We start from the raw sequence: 19,709 nt of genomic DNA, 5'->3' as shown, positions 1-19,709 counted from the left end.
GTCAACGGTCAGTGTTGTCCTCAGTCTGCTGCAGTGAGCTCATTGCCCTCTCGTCAGTTAGGCGTGGGTATCTGAAAGTGAGGAAGCTATACTCAGGACACTGTTGGTTCAACTTTGGAGCAATTGTCTGAGGTGGCAGACTGGCAGCATTGTTAGATTAGTAGCAGACAGCGTGTGGTCAGAAGATGCACACAGCTTCCACCATATTGCCGCCATCCAATACATTGTACATTTGGAGTTGCTAAGAAATAGTTATTTTTCCTTTTTTTTTTTTTCTTTTTTTCTGTTGGAGAAGGGGGAAATGTGACTTCTTGGATTGCTCTTAATTGTCTTCATTCTGAAAAATGTCCTTTATGGTAGGCTTGCAACTGAGTCAAGTAATGACCTATGTGTGGAATTTGCTGTCAAAAGAGGAGAGTTTGTGTGTATTTTGGGAAGAAATATACAGCTATCTGGGAGTAAGGTTTTAGGTTTTCTTCAAAAATATAGCCAAGTTGGAAAAATGTACCTACCTTGCTTTTAATGCTTTGGTAACCACTGCTTTTCCTTCTTCCTTAGATGCAGAACCCTGACACACTGTCAGCGATGTCAAACCCTAGAGCCATGCAGGCATTGTTGCAGATCCAGCAGGGCTTGCAGACATTGGCAACAGAAGCCCCCGGCCTCATCCCAGGGTAGGCTTATTTGGGAGAGATTCGAAAGCACAGGATGGTTCATTTCTGTGAGAATTAGAGAATTAATATCATTTGGCATTTTATTTTGGCTGTTGAGTTATTTCTTAGTCAGTTTTCAAAGTTATATATCTGCTTACTTTTAAGAAAATAACTTAGCCAGTATCATGTTCAGATGTAACTGACTCCACCCCCTTTGTGTGTGCCCTCCCTAGGTTTGCTCCTAGCTTGGGGGCAGCAGGCAATTCTGGAGGCTCATCAGGAAACAATGCACCTAGCTCTGCACCTAATGAAAACACGAGCCCCACAGGGGGCGCCACCGAGCCAGGCCACCAGCAGTTCATCCAGCAAATGCTGCAAGCTCTTGCTGGGGTGAATCCTCAGGTGACAATGCTTTTCTTTACAGATTCTGCATGCCTAGCCTAAGTATAGAATTTTCCAAAAAGGCAAAAAGAAAGCAGCAGCCATTTAGTGTTCAGATAATGAAAAGTACTATTCAAGGATGTTACATCTAAAGACATGCATTACAGAAATTGTTACTTTTGGTGCTATATCAGACACCAAAGAAAAGAATGCTTCAATCTAATGCCATAGTATTTAGAAATAGCCTTATAAAATGTAAGTTTTGAAGTACTTTCCTCAAAGTCATTTGAAATAGGTTTTATAAAGATTTATCAGAGAAAACGTAAAAATATTGTCAGTATTTCAGAACAACTGTATCTAGGCTTCCTATTCTAGCCTGTCCCCTCCCCCAGCACTTCCTGTAGTGACTTAATGTGTGTGGACTCCTTAGTCTTGCATCTATGAACATGTATTGTCTTTACTAAGAATTTACCAGTAAGGGGGCCTGAAGAAATGATTTGCTCAGTGGTTAAGAGCACTGGCTGTTCTTCCAGAGGACCCACATCCAATCCCCAGCACCCACATGGTGGGTCACAGCACCTGTAACTTTAGTCTCAGGGCTCTTCTAACATCTGTGAGCATCAGGCATGCACATGGTGCACTATAACACATGATTACAACCAGGCACATTCAGTGTCAGTGCAGAGAAGAAAGCATCAGCTGTCTGGGCATGGGCTTTAAGAAGAGTTCCTGCTTGTTTACAAGCCTCTACAGTGGTGGGATTTATTAAGCCAGGGAATTTATTAAGCCAGTTTTACTCTTTGTGGGAGATGGGGAGAAAGAGAGCCTAGGGAATCAAATCCAAGACCCAAGCACTCACCTCCAGTCTCTAAGTTTTTTGGGTTTTTTTTTTTTTGGTGGGGGGGTTGGTTTTTCGAGATAGGGTTTCTCTGTGGCTTTGGAGCCTGTCCTGGAACTAGCTCTGTAGACCAGGCTGGTCTCAAACTCACAGAGATCCGCCTGCCTCTGCCTCCCGAGTGCTGGGATTAAAGGCATGCGCCACCATCGCCCGGTCTAAGTTTTTTTTTTAAAGGCAGAATTATATAGTCTATTTGTCATGATAAAACGCTAAACAACTTTTAAATATGATGGATATTTAAAATTATAGCTAAATTATTTAAATCATATTTTGCTCATTTGAAGTAAATATGCACATATATATGTAAGGATAAATTATAGACTAGCACTTAAAAATGTCCACTTTCTAAATAATTGTAGGTGGTCTTGTATATTTTAGTTAAGTAAGTTCATTCTCTTTAATAACCAGATATGTGTATGTATCTCAGGGCACAGGTAACAATTTAAAGAGAGCTCGACAGACCAACATTCGTTGTTTAAAAAGCAGTTGATGTGTTTGAGCAGTGGTTGGGTTAGCATAGACTGCCTCTCCTTAGAGTGTGCTTCTCTGCTCTCTTCAACAGCTGCAGAGTCCAGAAGTCAGATTCCAGCAACAACTGGAACAGCTCAGTGCCATGGGATTTTTGAACCGTGAAGCAAACTTGCAAGCACTGATAGCAACAGGGGGCGATATCAATGCAGCCATTGAAAGGTTACTGGGCTCCCAGCCATCATAGCAGCATTTCTGTATCCTGAAAAAAATGTAATTTATTTTTGATAACGGCTCTTAAATCTTTAAAATAACCTGCTTTTCATTGGAATTCTGTGCTGTTATAAAGGAAACCAATAGGACGCATCTGAGGTGGAGTGCGGTAGGATATGCGGGTGTCTGTATCTTTGGAACAGTGGGAATCAATGTTTTCAGTTAAGGCTGCTGCATGCATCAAACACTTGGCATTCATTGTAATTTTTTAAAATATCACCTTTTCTAATTGGGTGAACAAATTTTTGTCCTGCATCTGTCCAACTAACTTGCTTTTTAAACATAACCCCATGGTAGTAATTTATGTAGAATAAAGGCATTACAAAGCAGATCATTGCGCTCCATGATTTGTGGTACAGTATTGCTAATTGTGACTTTGGCATGTACTTTTGCTAACAACGCTGTAAGGTTTATATTACTGACAGTTTGCTTATGTGTGTGCAGTACAAACTAGTGCACATTTATAGGTCGTCTAAGCAAAATCCCTGTAACCAGAAACGTAAAATAAGGGTTCTCAATTGTGTAGACTCTTACAGCATCTTTGATAAACATCTCTCAGCAGAAGTGCCATTTAGTCAGGTGTGTGGACAATAAAGAAAACTGATTCTGGTTATCATTATAGGGACATTTAATTGTACAGACAATATAATGTAACAATATTTCAACATTAACATAATGGCTGTAAATTACCTTTATTTTGTTCAGACTGAAGGAGCACTGTAACATACTCCAGTGCATTTGCCGGGGCTTCTGCCCCCCCCCCGTGCGTGTCTAAGCAGCACTGTGTTTGATTGAAATGCTGCTTTCACTGAAAGTGCTGATGTCTCCGTTTTAGTCGCCATATAGAAGTAGAGCTATCTTTTGGGTTTATCAGCTTTCTCATTCATAGGCAGTACCTGGATTTAAAATGATTAGTGAGCCACTTGTTTCTGAAGTGTTTGCCTAGTTCTATTATGAAATAGTTGAATGTCGTGCTGTTCAGGGCCTCAGAGAAGGGGGTGGGGGAGGGGTGAGACAGAATCTATTCTGGATTGGGCCAGTCTGAACTAAGTAATACTGGCAACCAAGATTCTGTGAAGATTCTATGCATATAGTAGTGTCAGTCTGGTGGAAAACAAAGAGCCGTTTTAACAATTTTGAGTAAGTTTGGCTATCCTATAGCCTCTTTCTTCCTCCCCAAAGAAATTCTGTTTGCCTAACTCTCACACTGTTGAGGTGATACATTCCTTCGGGACCAATTAAAATACAGCTTTAGGGTCAGTGATATATGCGGCTGGCTCTGGTTCAGTATTCTCTTAGGTCATTGTATTCTCTTGTACAGTTATCCAAAATTATAATGTTGAAATAATCTCAGATGAGTTCAGACGAATAAAATCAAGGGAAAGAGAAGATGAATTTCATAACTTGTTTAAGTTGCTTGCTATTAAAAGGTTGGGAGACCAGGTTGCCCCAGACTGCTCACTGTTGTTACACTTTCCCCAAGCAGAAAACATGTGCAGAGGGCAGGGTGGAGGCGGGGCTGGAGGAGGCTGGCAAGGATAGTGTTCGTGTCTCTGCTCTCTGCCTTATGCCTCGGTCTGTCTGGTTTAAAGACTTCTGTACTGGTGAATGGCACCACACGAGGGGCAGTGTCATGCCAGCTTGATTTATTAATCACAAAATAACAATAAATTTCCAGCTTTTACACTGGTTTGTCTTGCCTCTTTTGTAGAAAGATGTCTTTGTTTTTTCTCAACACATCTTAATAAAAAGCCTATTTGGCGTGATTTATCCTGAATTTTATGAAAAGTTGGGTATTTCTTAGGAGGGTCTTACTCTGTAGACCGGCTGTTCGGAAATTCAGTATGTATGTGTCCCCAGACTGAGTGAACCTGGTCCTCCTCCTGAATAAGGCTCCCGAGTACTATAATAGCATGGGCCACCCTGTCCTGCAAGAACAGTGTTGGACAGTGAGCCAACCAGCAGGTTAGATGCTTTCAGTGTGAGCAGAGGAGAAGTGAGTGCAGGCAGAGGTTGTTCTTACACCAAGTTCTGTAGAACAGTTTCAGTAAAGAGTAGAGGGGGGGAAAATTGATAGCAAATAGTCAGGCAGGTGATGGCTGGTCTGTCTGTGTTCAGGATTTCTAATCTCAAGCCAGGTGGGGTTGTGCATGTCTGTAATGGGGAGATGCAAAGTTTGAGGCCTGTCTGGATATACAGTGAGATCCTGTGTATGAAAAGACTAAAGAGGAAAAAAATACTCTTGGATTTCAAGTTTGGTTTAACCATAGTAATGAAAGGGATTATTATTATCTAGGGCCTTACCGTGTACCTCTGGCTATCCTAAACTCACAGTGATCACCAGCCTATGGGGATAGATTGACGTCGTTACAGGGTGATGGGACAAGATAGCAGAAACATCCCAGAACACAGTTCATCTGTCTGCGTTTTGTGTTATAAGGGTGCCAAGAACTGACCCTGCTCCTGAAGTCCACGGGTAATGTGTGTGGGAGTGTTCACTACAGCAGCCGATGTCACATTGTGTTGAAATCATCTGTCGGAAATGCTCTGAGCCAGAAGTTTCCGTTGTTTTGGGTTTTAGAGTAGATGTGCTACTGAGATACCTAAGGAGTGTGCCCCAAGACTAGATAGAAAATCCATTGTTTTATGTACACCTTATACACGGTATTTTAAATCACTTTGTGGATGGAACAGAGTTTGTATCCACTGGCTCACCAGAAAACAAGTGTGTCACTATCTCTCCTCCCTATATGGACAGTCTGGCTGTTTGACATCACCATAACTGGCTGAATATATATGCCACCAATGAACAGCCATTTCCTTACACCCAGTCACACATAATTAGTGGAAATGTGACAGACACAGCAATACAGTGGGAGAAAACCACACCCCCAGGCCAGAATCCCCAGATCAACAGCAAACTCTCTGCTTTCAGCTGCAGTACTGCTTCTGATTAAACGCTTAAAGTTCCTTGTATTGTTATTCAGGTGAGAAACCTCAAAGGCAGCCCAGGAACTGGGAAGTGGGTCTCCTGGAGATGTGTGGGAATGTATGACTGACTGGTGTTTTCAAATGTTTCTTCCAGAGTGCTCTGCCACATTAACAACTTTTTTTCCTTTTTTGGGGGCGGGGGTGGTATCCCAGAAGTCTCTGTTTGATACCTAACTTGACTTCTGGGATGAATGCACACAGCCTAGCCCTTCAGTCAGCCCATCATGTGGTTGCGGGTGCTGTCTAGAGGCAGTTTTGCTGTGTTGTGCACATTGTCTTCATCACAGTTAGAGCCATTTTTTACCGCAGCCTGCGTGAATGAAAGGAATGAACACCTGGAGTCTCACTTGTTGCTATTGTCTAAAACAGCCTCAGTATTCACATTTTCCGTGAATCCATTGTAGATGTTTTGCCACACATCTTTAAAACATTAATGCCATTTCTATTTTAAAGTGTCTACAGTCGGCCTTTGAGTATTCAGAGTTCCTTTCAGTTTGGAGTTGTGATCAGTCATTGGCTGTTTCACAAGCAGCATACTGCCGAGCAGCCTGTGTTCACAAACACTGATGGGTCCACTCTCTCAGGACTTCATCAGAATGCTTCACTTTTAGCCTTACGCCTTGTTTTTCTTTGTGACTTTTAGTTCACTTTTAAAGGGAGAGAGACCACGCCCCAATGGGCTGGTATCTCAGCAGCTATTGGCTGGAGGAGTGGAAGGACCTCCTGCATGCCCCCCCCCCCACACACACACACCGGTTGTCCTTGATCTCAGTCTCGGGAATGATCCTAGAACTAGCCAGTCCCAGGGCCGTGGCCTCTCAACCTGAGTGCCACTTGCTAACACTCCTCTACTTCCACCCTGTTTTCTCTGGACCCTTGGTTTGCTGTCATGATTGGCAGATACAGGCTGAGGAGATGGCTTGGTTGCTCAGGTGGCTGCCGCACAAGCACGAGGACCTGAGTTCAGGTCTGTGATTCCAGGCCTGGGAGTGTGGAGACTGTCAGACTAGCCTTTAGCCTTATCAGTGAATTCCAGGTTCAGAACTGTCGCAACAAGCAAGCAAAGGAAGCTGTGACCAGGGAAAGAAATAGGACATTTGTGTCGGTCTCTTCACACAAGCTTACAGATACACATTCCCACGCTGACAAGCATGTTCACCACACATAAACACATGGGGGTGGGGGGAGTCCAACCCTCTAACTCATTAATATGCACTCTTGACGGGACACGAGAATGACACCACTCCCAAGATAGTTAAGTGTCTGCTCAGACGTTCCCTTACGCCTTGCACGAGAATGCCACTCCCAGGACTCTGGGGCCAGAAAGCAAGCAGCAATCAGGGATCTTGGGGACTCCCTGCCATTCGGTTGCCATGGAGACAGCCACAAAGGCATAGAAAGTGGGAGGGCCAGATGTAGACACGGTGAGAGGCTGGAACACAGTGCTCAACCACTTCTGTCAGTAGAAGACAGACTTGCATTTTACTGCTATAGTTGAGGGACAGAGATCAAAGAACATCTGACTGAGTAATTACTCGGTGAGTCCAGGCTCCTCCAGGACACCGGTACTTAGCCTGTGGGGCGAGACCTTTGGGAGTCAACCACTTTCGCAGGTGGTCCTGCAGCCTGAGTGGGCCAGCAGCGTCTCCCCAGGGTTTCTGCTGCACGTCCTCGGTCAGCACCAACACTGTGTGGAGCAGCTGACAGGTCTTCCTCCAGATTCCCGTCTGGACTTCCCTCACTGGTGGGTCAGGACCTTTTCTTCCTCTAAGTCGTTCTTTTTTTTTATTATTTATTTATCATTTATTTATTATTATACAGTGTTCTGCCTGTATGTTTGCACGCCACAAGATGGTATTGGATCTCTTTGTAGACGGTTGTGAACCACCATGTGGTTGCTGTGAATTGAACTAATAACCTCTCAGGATGGTGGCTGACTGTATCTCACTCTGACATATAAGGGGGGACGAGTCTCCAAAGGTTCCCTGCTAGTCAGGTTTAAGGCCTGTCAGAAGTGTGGTCTTTTCTGGGTAGGGCAGTTCCAGCTTGGACAGCCAGAATAAAGCTAGGCAGGAGAAGGTGGAGTCAGGCAGACATGACGTAGCTGCTTATGCCTCCCCTCCCCCCAGCACCTTTCCAGTAAACCACAGCCTCATTGCAATACACAGATAGCTTAATTTGCCAGGCAGTGGTGGTGCACGCCTTTGGGAGGTATAAGCAGGCGGAGTTCAATGCCAGCCTGGTCTACAAGAGCTAATTCTAGAACAGGCACCAAAACTACACTGAGAAACCCCTGCCCAGTTTGTTTGTTGTTCTATTTTGAGACAAGGTCTCACTGTAGCTCTGGCTAGCCTGGAACTGAGTAAGTAGGCAAGACTGGCCTTGAACTAACAAGAGATTCAGCTGCCCCTGGTCTGCTGAGATTAAAGGTGAGCATCACCATGCCTGGCCTCATTGGACCATGTTCTGACACCAGGGAGGACATGTCCCAAATAACTTGGCAAAGAGGCAGAGCAGAAAGGCCACAGGAGTGCCAAGTTCGGTTGCTCTCCTTGCTGCTGTGACCAAGCACCTGGCACCTTGGGGAAATCAGGGTAGGCTCACGTGGCTTCACAGTTGGTGGGCGAGGGCAGCATGGCGGCTTGAGCCTGTAGTGACTGGTGACTTGCATTCAGTCAGAAAGCATGGAGTGGAGTCTGCTGCTCAACGCAAGCGCTTTATATTTAGAGTGGGACCCAAGTCCATGGGCTGGAGAGCCCACGTTGGGGTGGGGAGCCCCCAGGTGCTGCACTATCCACAGTGAGTGTATATGTCCACTCCACCTGGAGAACCCGTTTCTGCAAAGCTGCGGGAACATCTGTCCTTGGGATAAGTCAGTTCTGTAAAAATCTTATGAAATCATGGCATTTCTCCCTTCTGTAGTATCCCAGAAGTGTATCAGTGGATAAACCTGATTTTTCCTGTAGGGCAACCGGATCCCTCCCCCCACACCATGAAGCCATGGCGTGAAAAGGATCCAGTCCTTGTTCTCACAGCCAAAATCTACATAAAAATAATCCGCTATGAGCTTTCTTTATTGACAGCACTCACTGAAGAGAGGAGACTCAGAAGCTGTAATCTCCTGGTCTGCTCTGACTTAACATTCTGTATTACCCATTACTTTGGTTTCAACTAACAGAACCATAGCCCAGGAGATTAACTATACAGGAAAAAGGCCTGAGTCGAAAAGGAAAATTCTCACCTGGGCACCCTGCTGGAGTTAAGCAGGGCCCCCAGAAGATATTCCTTTAAAGTCAACCAGCTAGGTGCTGATGCAAATCAAGCCCACAGGCCAGTAGCTACCAGGGGAGCTTCACAACCACACCCCTGCTGAGACATAAGGTGCCTGCTTGCCAGATCCACCAGTCTCATGACCATGAAAATGCATGCTTGATACTATTTTTTTTTTTTTTTGGTTTTTCGAGGGTTTCTTTTTTTAAATGTTTTCTTTCTTTTTTTTAAAAATATTTATTATGTATACAATATTCTGTCTGTGTGTATGCCTGCAGGCCAGAAGAGGGCACCAGACCCCATTACAGATGGTTGTGAGCCACCATGTGGTTGCCGGCAATTGAACTCAGGACCTTTGGTAGAGCAGGCAATGCTCTTAACCTCTGAGCCATCTCTCCAGCCCCTTCGAGACAGGGTTTCTCTGTAGCTTTGGTGCCCGTCCCAGAACTAGCTCTTATAGAACAGGCTGGCCTCGAACTCCCAAAGATCCGCCTGTCTCTGCCTCCGGAGTGCTGAGATTAAAGGCGTGTGCCACCACCGCCCGGCTGCTTGATACTATTGTTACCACCTATGGGACTATTAATGTGTCTGTCTGCCTATGTAAACTGAAAGCTTTGTGGATCACTCCTTACTCTTACTTTTTTTATACCTTATACCCCTACGCTGCTTCTTTTCCCTTCCCCTTATCCCTTACATCTTGCCCTTACGCCCTTATTCTCATCTTCCCCCAAGGAATAAAGAAACTTTCAGGAAAAACATGCCTAAGTCAGTTTGTTTTACCCCTCGGGTCCATTTTCCAAGCCCAGTCTTCGCTTGTCATAGAAGTTCTATTCTGAACCCTGAGAGAGGTCAGGACCTAGTAGCTCTGATAGGATAGGTCCTCCCCATCCTCTCGACTGAAAAGATCCCTCGTGGGTATGGTTGCACACACCTTTACTCTCAACTCTCTGGGTTTGAGGTCAGCCTGGTCGATGTAGGGGGCTCCAAGATAGCCAGGACTACATAGACACTGACTCAAAAAATAAACAGTTAAAGAAAATGGGGGGGCTGGAGAGATGGCTCAGAGGTTAAGGCATTGCCTGCTCTACCAAAGGTCTTGAGTTAAATTCCCAGCAACCACATGGTGGCTCACAACCATCTGTAATGAGATCTGGTGCCCTCTTCTGGCCTACAGGCATACACAGACAGAATATTGTATACATAATAAATATTGAAGAAAAAAAAAAAGAAGAAAATGGGGTATGCCAGGCGGTTGTGTGTGCGCCTTTAATTTCAGCACTCAGGAGGCAGGCAGATTTCTGTGAGTTCTAGACCAGCCTGGTGTACGTGTCTTACACAGCTTTAAAAAAAAAAAAAAAGCTTTAAGTGTGATGTACGTACATAATGGAATTCTATATAGTTGTAAAAAGGCCCAATTCTCTCCCAAGCAGGACCTGAACTTAAAGTTTTATATACATATATGATGTGTATACCAAGCAGGCAGGAAGAGATCTTAAGAAAGACTGAGAAACCATGAATGCAGGAAGGTGGTCACCTGGGCAAAGGTGCCCTTGTCACCTGCCAGGGAGGAACAGGGGACAAGGGCAGGGGAAGGCTGTGAAGGGGGATGAATTAAAGCAAAGCATAATGGCAGATTATAGAACATAATGACATATGTATGAAGATGAAGCCGGTTATGGTAATGCACGCCTTTAATCCCAGCACTGGGGAGGCAGAAGCAAGCGGATCTCTGGGCTTCAGGATGCTCTGCAGAGTGAATTCCAGGACAGCTAGAGAGCTGTTACACAGCGACACCCTGTTTGAAAACCAATGGCAGTATGGTGTGAAATGCCTGCAGTCAGTGGCTGCTTTGATTCAGGTTTCTATTGCTGAGACCAATTCCAGCTGGCCTCCAGGGTAGCATATTTCATCCATTTGTGCAGGCACAAGCACAAGGCATTGTTCTTTCAAACGGGAGTGGTTTCTAGCATTGATTGCACAATTTCCACTGACCATCTGGTTCCATTATACACGATTTAAGTTTAAGCTTAACTTTTACCATCCTTTCCCCTCCTCCTGGCACACCTGCAGGACACCTGCGGGACACCTGGAGGGCACCTGCGGGACAACTGCACACTGAGTCCATACAGGCAAACGGTGCTCTCCACATACCGCAGTTTGCTCTCAATTAGGAACTTAGAATACACTGGCGAGGAGGACCTTGAACTAGAGTGCGCTTACCCCGCAGGTGTGGAATGATTACTTCATTGGCAGAGCTTCCAGAACGGCATCGGCGATCTCTGAGAGACTTTGGTCCACGCTGACCTGGATGAAGTGTTCAGGAGCTGATGGAGGCTCCAGAATACTGAACTGGGACTGCAGTAACTCGGGCGGCATAAAATGTCCTTTTCGTTGGGACAGGCGTCTGGAAATGATCTCAAACGAGCCGCTGAGATAGACCACCAAGAGCTGTTGGCCGGCCAGCCTTTCCTCTGCGGACCCGTCGCTTTTCAGGGGCCCATCACTTCTTCCCTGTATCAAGATGTCTCTGTACTTTCTCTTCAGGGCTGAACAGGCTAGAACGACATGCTGTCCCAAGGCCACCTCTCTGTTTTCAAAATATAAGGAACAAGATGGCACCCCACACCCAGAGAGAAAAAAAGAGATGAGGGCTGCAGAAATTGACTTTGTGTCAATTCTAAGTGGCGGAGTAGCCTCTGCCAATGCAAAGTGTTACTTGGAAATGGAGCCCGGAGTGCGCTCAGCCTTAGGTGGAGGTTTCACCAGTGATCTGAATGATCTTGGGTTCCAGGCATCCTCAGTTCCTTGTTAAATGGCCCCTTCTGAGCTGTTCGGAGGGCAGAGCTGACTGAGGACCTGGTTTACCCACGTCTTTGGTTCTACCTTGATGGGTGCAGCCAGTTGTAATTTCAGAAGTGATGTTTTAACTCACTGGATTATACCGGGGCCAGATGATTTCTTACCTTACTAATATGTCGTGCAAGCTGCAGAGCCATGGAATCCTGTCCTGGAATTAGAACAAGAATTAGAAGCTTTCCCAGGTAAGAAACAATAGAACCATAGTTGCAAATGTTAGTTCCAGAGAGATCTTAGTGGTTGTGGGAACTGGGCATGGCCAGGCTGAGGGCCATGCCCAAGGCCCTATACCCACAGAAACCATTCCTTGGCTCTGGTGTCAATGGCTCTTTCATAGTAGTGTAAGTCCCCTTAAGGTACATCCTTTAAACCTCCCACAGCCTCCCCGCTGTGTGACTGTCTCCCCTGGCTGTGATGGTCACACACCTCTTACCATAGCTAATATATCCTCCCGGTACACCTGATCAGAACCTGCAGCTAGGTGCGGCTGCAGCTTTCTTCCCCAGCCCTTGCTTGAGTTGACCACCCCAACAGGGTTTCTCTGTAGCCTGGCTCTGTAGAGCAGGCTGGCCTTGAACTCAGAGATCCTGCCTCTGCCTCTGAAGTGCTGGGGTTAAAGGTGTGTGCCACCACTGCCCCACTGAGTTAACTTCTTAATGTACCACTTGAACTTGGTCTTTCAAATTGTCTCTTGTAGTGCCTTGGTTAGCCAGGGTTTCCTACCACATTCAAGCACTGATGGGAATGGACAAGATGATGGTATTATTAAGCTTTTTTAAAATATTTTTTTTGTTTATTTAACTTTATTTTATGTGCATTGGTATGAAGGTATCAGATCCCCTGCAACTGGATCTTCAGACAGTTGTAAGCTGCCATGTGGGTGCTGGGAATTGAACCCGGGTCCTCTGGAAGAGAAGTCAGTGCTCTTAACCACTGAGCCATCTCTCCAGCCCCTTATTGGGCTTTTTAATTTTAACTTTTGGATATATTTCTTTAAGTATGATTTTGTTTTATGTGAGTATTTTGCCTGTGTGTATATAAGCGTGCTCAGGGCATGCAGTGCCCACAGGAGCTAGAAGAGGGCAGGGGAATCCCCTGGAACTGGAGTTACCTACAGGCAGCTGTGAGCTGCCATGTGGGTGCTGAAACGGAGCCCACTTGGGGATTAGAGATTAAAATCCTGCAACAAACTGTGGCTGGCTGTGCACGAGATAGGGCAGAAGGTAGCTCATTCCTGGGGCTGAGTCCATGGGAAAGTCCAGGCTCCGGGCTAATAAAGAAGGAGGCATGATACAGAGATCCTGGACGCCCATAGCCAACATTACCTGGTCGCTCAGCGGTACCCCTCTCCCCATCTTCATCCGATTCTCTTCAGAGTGGTAATCATCGGCATCATAGAATTTCCATCCCAGCTTTAGGAAGGAAGGAAAAAGTATATATAGCATCAGCAAGGCCCATGGGACAGTCACCAGGAGCGTACTGACAGGGAGGTATAGAAATCACTGGTCTGGGGGCTGGAGAGATGGCTTAGAGGTTACAAGCACTGGCTGCTCTTCCAGAGGTCCTGAGTTCAATTCCCAGCAACCACATGGTGGCTTGCAACCATCTGTAGTGAGATTGGATGCCCTCTTCTGGTGTGCAGGTGTACATGCAGATAGAGCACCCATATACATAAAATTAAATAAATCTCGAAGGAAGGAGGGAAGAAGAACCACTGGTCTGAGGCTGCCCCTCTCACTTACCATTATCAAGAAGAAACCTGGATTGCCATGCAAAGGCATCAAACCATAGGTCATAAGAAAGGGAGGAAGCAGTGGACAAGAGCACAATGGATGAGAGACGTTACCTTGGAGGCCAGCAGTGTGCCCACGGTAGATCTGTGGAAAGAACAGAGATGTCTCCATTTCTGCCCTGTAGTAGGAGGCTGCTTGTTTGTTCCTGGCTGCTCAGCCCCGAAATAACCACGTAGAAACTATTATTTGCAATACTGTTTGGCCAATAGCTTAAGCGTATTTCTGGCTAACTCTTAAATTTTAAATGGACCCATCTCCATTAATCTATGTGTGTCCACGTGGCTATGGCTAACCAGCAAGATTCTGTCCAGAGTCTGTCTCTGGCGGAGCTACGTGGTTTCTCCTGACTCTGCCTTCTTTCTTCTAGTTTTCAGTATAGTTCTCCCTGCCTAGTCCTACTCTGCCTATCAACAGGCCAAGGCAGTTTTTTAATTTATTTATTTAAAAAAAAAATACTATTTTGTTTTGTGTTGGCCAACTACTCGGGGTCTGTCCTGAAGTGTATTTGATACACCGAGTGAGCGGGGAGTCTAATAAAATTTAATCTCCTGCAGAACTGTGTAACGTTTGGGGGCCTATAAATGCATCAAAGTGGGCTGGAGAGATGGCTCAGTGGTTAAGAGAATTGCCTGCTCTTCCAAAGGTCCTGAGTTCAATTCCCGGCAACCACATGGTGGCTCACAACCATCTGTAATGAGGTCTGGTGCCCTCTTCTGGCCTGCAGACACACACAGACAGAATATTGTATGCATAATAAATAAATAAAGATTTAAAAAATAAAAATAAATGCATCAAAGCATTGCTAGTTTACTAGATACACAGAAGGGGCTGGAGAGGTGGCTCAGCAGTTAGAGCACTGGCCGCTCTTCCAGCGGCCCTGGGTTCGGTTCCCACCTCCACATGGCAGTTCATAACCATCTTCAACTCCAGTTGCAGGGGATCTGGTGCCCTCTTCTGGCTCCCTTGTACACTGCACCCAAGTGGTACTCATACAGGCAGGCAAAAATAATAATAAAACAACAATCCATACACATAAAGGACAGACCTAAAAGACAAGGTCAGTAACTCAAGAATGGTCAAGGCCAATGGTTAAGATAGGGTGTCCCACATAGCATGTGAGGGAGAGATGGGGCCCCAGTCCTCTTTCTGTCATTAAATGATTATCCCCATAGCTAACTGGGTTTCTCAAGTCCTCAGTTTGTGCAGGGGAACGGAACCACACAAGGTGTCTATTCGCCTCTAGTTTCTTCGGCCAATTAAAAGAAATTTATTTTATGCATAGGAGTATTTTGTTTTCATGTAAGTTAGTGTGTTGTGGTGATACTGTGTTTTCATTTAAGTTAGTGCACTGTGGTGATATTGTGTTTTCATGTAAGTTAGTATGCTGTGGTGATATTGTGTTTCCATTTAAGTTAGTGCACCATGGTGATATTGTTTGTGCTTTAACAAATAAAGCCTGCCTGAGGATCAGAGTGTGGAGCTAGCCACACTAGTTAGCCACAGAGGGCAGGCAATAGTGGCACACTCCTTTAATCCCAGCACTCCAGAGACAGGCAGAAGGATCTCTATGAGTTCAAGGTTGGGCTACAATGAGATTGAAGTAGTCTAAAAGAGAAACAGAACCAAGTGGTGGTGGCTCACACCTTTAATCTCAGCACTAAGGAGGTGGAGACAGGAAGGGATATGGCTGGGCAGAGAGAGGAATAGAAGGCAGGAGCTCAGGATCCAGTCTGAGGACTTGTAGAGACAGGACATCCCATTTGGTCTGAAGATTTAGAAGAGGTAAGAACTAATGGCTGGCTGTTCTGCTTCTCTGATCTTTCAGCCTTCACCCCCTAATATCTGACCCCAGGTTTTTACCATTAAGACCATTTAGATTCATGCTACAGTGTACCACATGTGTGCAGTGCCCATGGAGGTCAGAAGAGAGTCTGGAACTTGGTTACAGACCCTCATGAGCCACCATGTGAGTGCTAGGGTTTGAACCCAGGTCTTCTACAAGAGCAGCCAGTCCTCTTAAGCAAGCACCGAGCTACCTTTCCAGTCACAATTCAATTTTTATTGAATGTGTCACCTAGTAGTTCCCAAAAGACAAAGATGAGACCACTATGATGTGCTGGGATTAAAGGTAAGTGCCACCACACCTGGCCAAACCAGAGTTCTGCACAGAAAAAAAGTTACTTACAATCAACCTAGATTAACTATGAATAAACATTAGCCACCAACTCTAGTCTAAAAGAAGAGCTAAGTTATGAAAGGAAAAATCCATAGTGTCTGCTCCATCCAGATCTAAACTAGAGGACCCGGATGCCCGTTCACGCACAAGGGACTATGGACGACGGCAGGAACAAGGTGCAGCATGGGGCTCATAAGCAATGACTGGATTTAAGCTTACAACCCAACTTCAGTGTCCAGATGTCTCTCTCCCAGCAGGTTGGGCTAAAAGTCACTTTAGAAGACAGTTGGGGAAAGGGAAGGACTGAAGAAATCCAGATTTAAGTTTATTCTAGCAGAAGCTGAGATGGCTTTGCTACAATGTAAAATAAAGGAAAACAGCACCACCGCTAATGTCCTCAGGCTCATCCTTCCAGTCTCCATGACAAGGACAATCAGCGCTTATTATGGGATAGGTGCTGTTCTGGGCGTGAGAGAAAGGGTCTCTAAAGGGGAAGAGGAAATGAACAGAGAGAACGGGTTTCCCAATTATACAACAGCAGGGGTTTTCAGGCTCAGTGAGTTCTGTTTTGTGGCTGCTGGGACTGGATGCAGGGCTTGACCTGTGATCTCAGCACCTAGAAAACTGAGGCAGATCGCTGCTTTTGAAAGGCCAGCCTCGGTTGCATATCAAAAATCCTAGCTCAAATTAAATACTGCTAAATAATTAATAAATTAGAACGCCTGCGGTGGGGATAAAAGTTTTGGAAGCCTAAAGCTACCTTCTGGGGCTGGAGAGATGTCTCGCTGGTTAAGAGCGCATCCTGCTCTTTCAGAGCGCTTGAGATCAGTTCCCAGGACCGACCTGGAGCCCAGCTGCAGAGGAGAAGATGCGTCTGCGGGCATCTGCACTCGTGTGTGTGCAGGTGCGGGCCCAAACACATACACGCAATAAAAATAAAATTTTCATTTTAAAGACCTACCTTACCTTACCGTTTGGAAAGTTCCTGATAGGACACTGTAACCCTTAAAAGACTCTGGTGTGGGGGCCCACAGAAGTGGGTCGCCCCACCTTGACTGAAGGTCAGAGGGCGCCCCAACGTGTGACTACGAACCTCTGGTTCACCAGTTAACATCTATTTTGTTGCCTGTAGTTGCGTGTTGCAGTTTGGTGTCTTTGGGTTATATCGGTGCAGTGCGGTGTCTATCAAACGAAATGCCTACTTCTGGCTTACTTCTAAGCTGGCTGCACCGGGCTGGGAAGAAACTGCATAGTTTGCAGAGTCCTGGGTACGTTCCATATGAACAGGAACACGATCAAGGAAGACGATACCTCGCAGGGTGATCTTCACTTTTCAATGTCTATTCAGAAAAATCCGGAAACTCACCCAGGAGGGGAACCATCTGCCCAACCAGATAGAGCTTTACAGACCCAGGACAAGGTTCACCTCTTGGTTTGGGACTTTGCACCCTTCCACTTTCTCGGCAAGATGCCTGAGGTCCAGGTTTGTAAGGCTGGAGCTAAAAGCTGTGGCGGACTGCGTCTTTCCCGTAACAACTTTCCGCTCTGTACTCCAGCAGCCTCCCTACGCCCGACCTTCATTCCTCGGCTTTCATCCGTGGTGACCCTGGGGAGCGGCTAGCGAGGCAGGAGAGCAGGGGACTTCGGCAGGGGCGGCAAAGGCAGGACTCCCAGGGCTCAGGGCGCCCAACCGCCTCCCAGTTCCCGCCCGCCTGCGGCCTCAGCGACCTACTTCCCGGAGCCGCTCACACCCATCACCAGCAGCACCGCGGGTGCCTCCATCTCCCAGTTCTTCAGTCCTCGGCACCCGCTTCCGGGACAGGTCCCGCCCGGCCCCTGACGTCACCGACCACGCCGCCGCTGGCTCCTGTGCCGACCGCTGGGTGGTGCGGCCAGAGGGCAGATGCTGGCATTTCCAGGTGCTGGTGCTCTGCAGCCAGAAGACCACCGGGGACGCGTGGACAGTGACAGAAACATTTTACTAACAAAGACAACAATGAAAGACAAGGACATAGAGCCGGGGAGATCTCTTTCTCTCTCTCCCCTCTCTGCTTCCCCTCCTTCTCTGCCTCCCCCCCTCATTCCCTCCTTCCCGCTCTCTCCTATTTCACTCTCTGGCCGCAGGTCTCTTCTGTCCCCACTTTTCTGAAAGCCAGTTCCACTGGACCCCTTCCACCCGTGCAAACAGCGAATCTGCGTCAGTGGCTGTCTTGTGCGGGAAGTGACAGAACCCCAAATCTGCAGGGGAGGGTTCTCACTAAACCCAGCTGGGCCAATGCTCGGCGCACACTGGTGCCTCGCTGACTCTCCCAGAGGGAACCAGCCAGGCAGGTTCAGTAAAGACCCCCACCCAGGAGGCTGTCCTTCCCGGCTAGGGCTGTGTTAATGTCTAATAACTGGGAGGGAACCAGCCAGGCAGGTTCAGTAAAGATCCCCATCCAGGAGGCTGTCCTTCCCGGCTAGGGCTGTGTTAATGTCTAATAACTGGGAGCTGCGGCTCTCAGTAATGTTGGCAATGAAATCAGGTGCGCGTGAGAGTTGGACGTGAGCTGCCGTCCATCCACGTGAACTTCTTCCTGAAAAAACAAGACTTTCAAACTCTCCCTTAGTCCACAAGCTTCACCCACAGCGACCGCCAGCCAGAGCCGCTCTAAGGACAACAGAAGGTGCTGGAGACACATGAATGAGTCACCAAGGATCAAAGCTTCCTCACTGAGTCCCAGAGGTAAAATCAGTCTTCCGAACAAGCTTCTTCTTAAAAGCGGTGTGGGGTGTGTGTGTGTGTGTGTGTGTGTGTGTGTGTGTGTGTGTGTGTTGTCTAAGTGTGTGCGCCCCACTTGTGTGCCTGGGTCCCTCAGAGGCCAGAAGGGGGTGCCAGATTTTTTTTTATTAATTATGCATACAGTGTTCTGCCGGCCTGTATGCCTGCATGGCAGAAGGGGGCACCAGATCTCATTACAGATGCTTGTGAGCCATCATGTGGTTGCTGGAAATGGAACTCAGGTCCTCTGGAAGAGCAGCCAGTGTCCTTCACCTCTGAGCCATCTCCCTGGCCCCCGAGGGCGCCGGATCTTAGGATACTTCTAGATTTGAAAAAAAAAATATCAAAATGTCTTACAAAGTGGCTGTACCACTTACATGCCCACCAAACAATGCATTAACCTTCTAATTTCTCCAAGGCACCACTAACATTTGTTGCTGTCGTTTTCGCCCTAACAATCTTGGTTATGTGTGTGAGTGTTTATCCTGCGTGTCTGCAGGTGCACCACATGCATGCAGTGTTTGTAGAGGTCATGAAGGGCACTGGATCCAGCGAATCTGGAGTCAGAGGGCTATGGGCTGCTACATTAATACTGGGAAGCAAACCTGGGGCTTCTGCAGGAGCAGCCAGTGCTCTTACCTGCCAAGCCATCTCTCCAGTCACACTTCCATCCTTCGTTCTTGAGACACTGCCTCGTATTGACTTCTAAGTCATGACTCTCTCCGAGTGTGTCTTCTGTCTCAACTGCTGCTCTTCCTTAGCCCCGTGTGTGTTTTTACTTCCTCCTCTTCTTCCCCTTTTTCTCTTCCTATTCCTCCTCCATTTCTTCTTTTAATATTTATTTCTTTGATGTGCCTATGGTACTCTGCCGCAGGTACACCTGCATGCCAGAAGAGGGCATCAGATCCCATTCTAGAAGCAGTGAGTCATTATGTGGGTGCTGGGAACTGAACTCAGAACCTCTGGAAGAGCTCCCATTGCGGGCTGAGAGATGGCTCAGAGGTTAAGAGCACTGGCTGCTCTTCCAGAGGTCCTGAGTTCAATTCCCAGCAACCACATGGTGGCTCATAATCATCCATAATGAAATCTGGTGCCCTCTTCTGGTCTGGTCTGCAGACATGCATATGGACAGAACAGTGTATACATAATAAATAAATAGATAAATAAATAAATCTTTAAAAAAAAAAGA

The 19,709-nt window shown here is 46.6% G+C and overlaps 2 protein-coding genes across 11 annotated transcripts in view; one reads left to right on the top strand and one right to left on the bottom strand.

Moving 5' to 3' along the window:
- LOC121443911 (ubiquilin-1) overlaps positions 1-3,004 on the top strand; it is a 39,757-nt gene extending 36,753 nt beyond the window's left edge. For both annotated transcript variants that reach the window (XM_041645670.1, XM_041645669.1), the window contains 3 exons: positions 559-674; positions 887-1,055; positions 2,495-3,004. In XM_041645670.1, coding sequence (XP_041501604.1) covers positions 559-674; positions 887-1,055; positions 2,495-2,647 — 438 coding nt within the window. In that variant the 3' untranslated portion in view covers positions 2,648-3,004. The remainder of the gene's footprint in view (positions 1-558; positions 675-886; positions 1,056-2,494) is intronic.
- LOC121443913 (probable gluconokinase) lies at positions 590-17,581 on the bottom strand. Of its 9 annotated transcripts, none has more exons than XM_041645674.1 (7): positions 17,492-17,556; positions 17,186-17,376; positions 13,637-13,667; positions 13,116-13,202; positions 11,898-11,941; positions 11,155-11,521; positions 10,368-10,729 (listed from the first exon to the last, which is right to left on the bottom strand). In XM_041645674.1, the coding sequence occupies exons 2-6, from the start codon at positions 17,338-17,340 to the stop codon at positions 11,173-11,175; spliced, it is 666 nt and encodes a 221-aa protein (XP_041501608.1). In that variant the 5' UTR covers positions 17,341-17,376; positions 17,492-17,556; the 3' UTR covers positions 10,368-10,729; positions 11,155-11,172. The 9 variants fall into 9 exon arrangements, with proteins under 9 accessions (XP_041501607.1, XP_041501606.1, XP_041501608.1 ...); XM_041645675.1 differs by having other exon boundaries at positions 17,488-17,553; XM_041645676.1 differs by lacking the exon at positions 17,186-17,376 and having other exon boundaries at positions 17,492-17,581.
- Between the last annotated feature and the right edge of the window lie 2,128 nt (positions 17,582-19,709).

The sequence above is a fragment of the Microtus oregoni genome, unplaced genomic scaffold, assembly GCF_018167655.1.
Source record: "Microtus oregoni isolate MIOR12 unplaced genomic scaffold, Mior012 000114F_ref0000099, whole genome shotgun sequence".
Lineage (NCBI taxonomy): Eukaryota > Metazoa > Chordata > Mammalia > Rodentia > Cricetidae > Microtus > Microtus oregoni.
This window is presented reverse-complemented; position numbering and strand designations above follow the sequence as displayed.

Bases quoted from the DNA above. Each gene is read 5' to 3' on its own strand.
- LOC121443913 (XM_041645674.1), bottom strand. From the start codon at position 17,340: ATGAAGGTCGGGCGTAGGGAGGCTGCTGGAGTACAGAGCGGAAAGTTG. The intron at 13,668-17,185 runs GTGAACCTTGTC...TTCTTTCCACAG, and splicing joins GCAAAGTCCCAAACCAAGAG to ATCTACCGTGGGCACACTGC. The intron at 11,942-13,115 runs GTAATGTTGGCT...TTCTAATTCCAG, and splicing joins GGGTACCGCTGAGCGACCAG to GACAGGATTCCATGGCTCTG.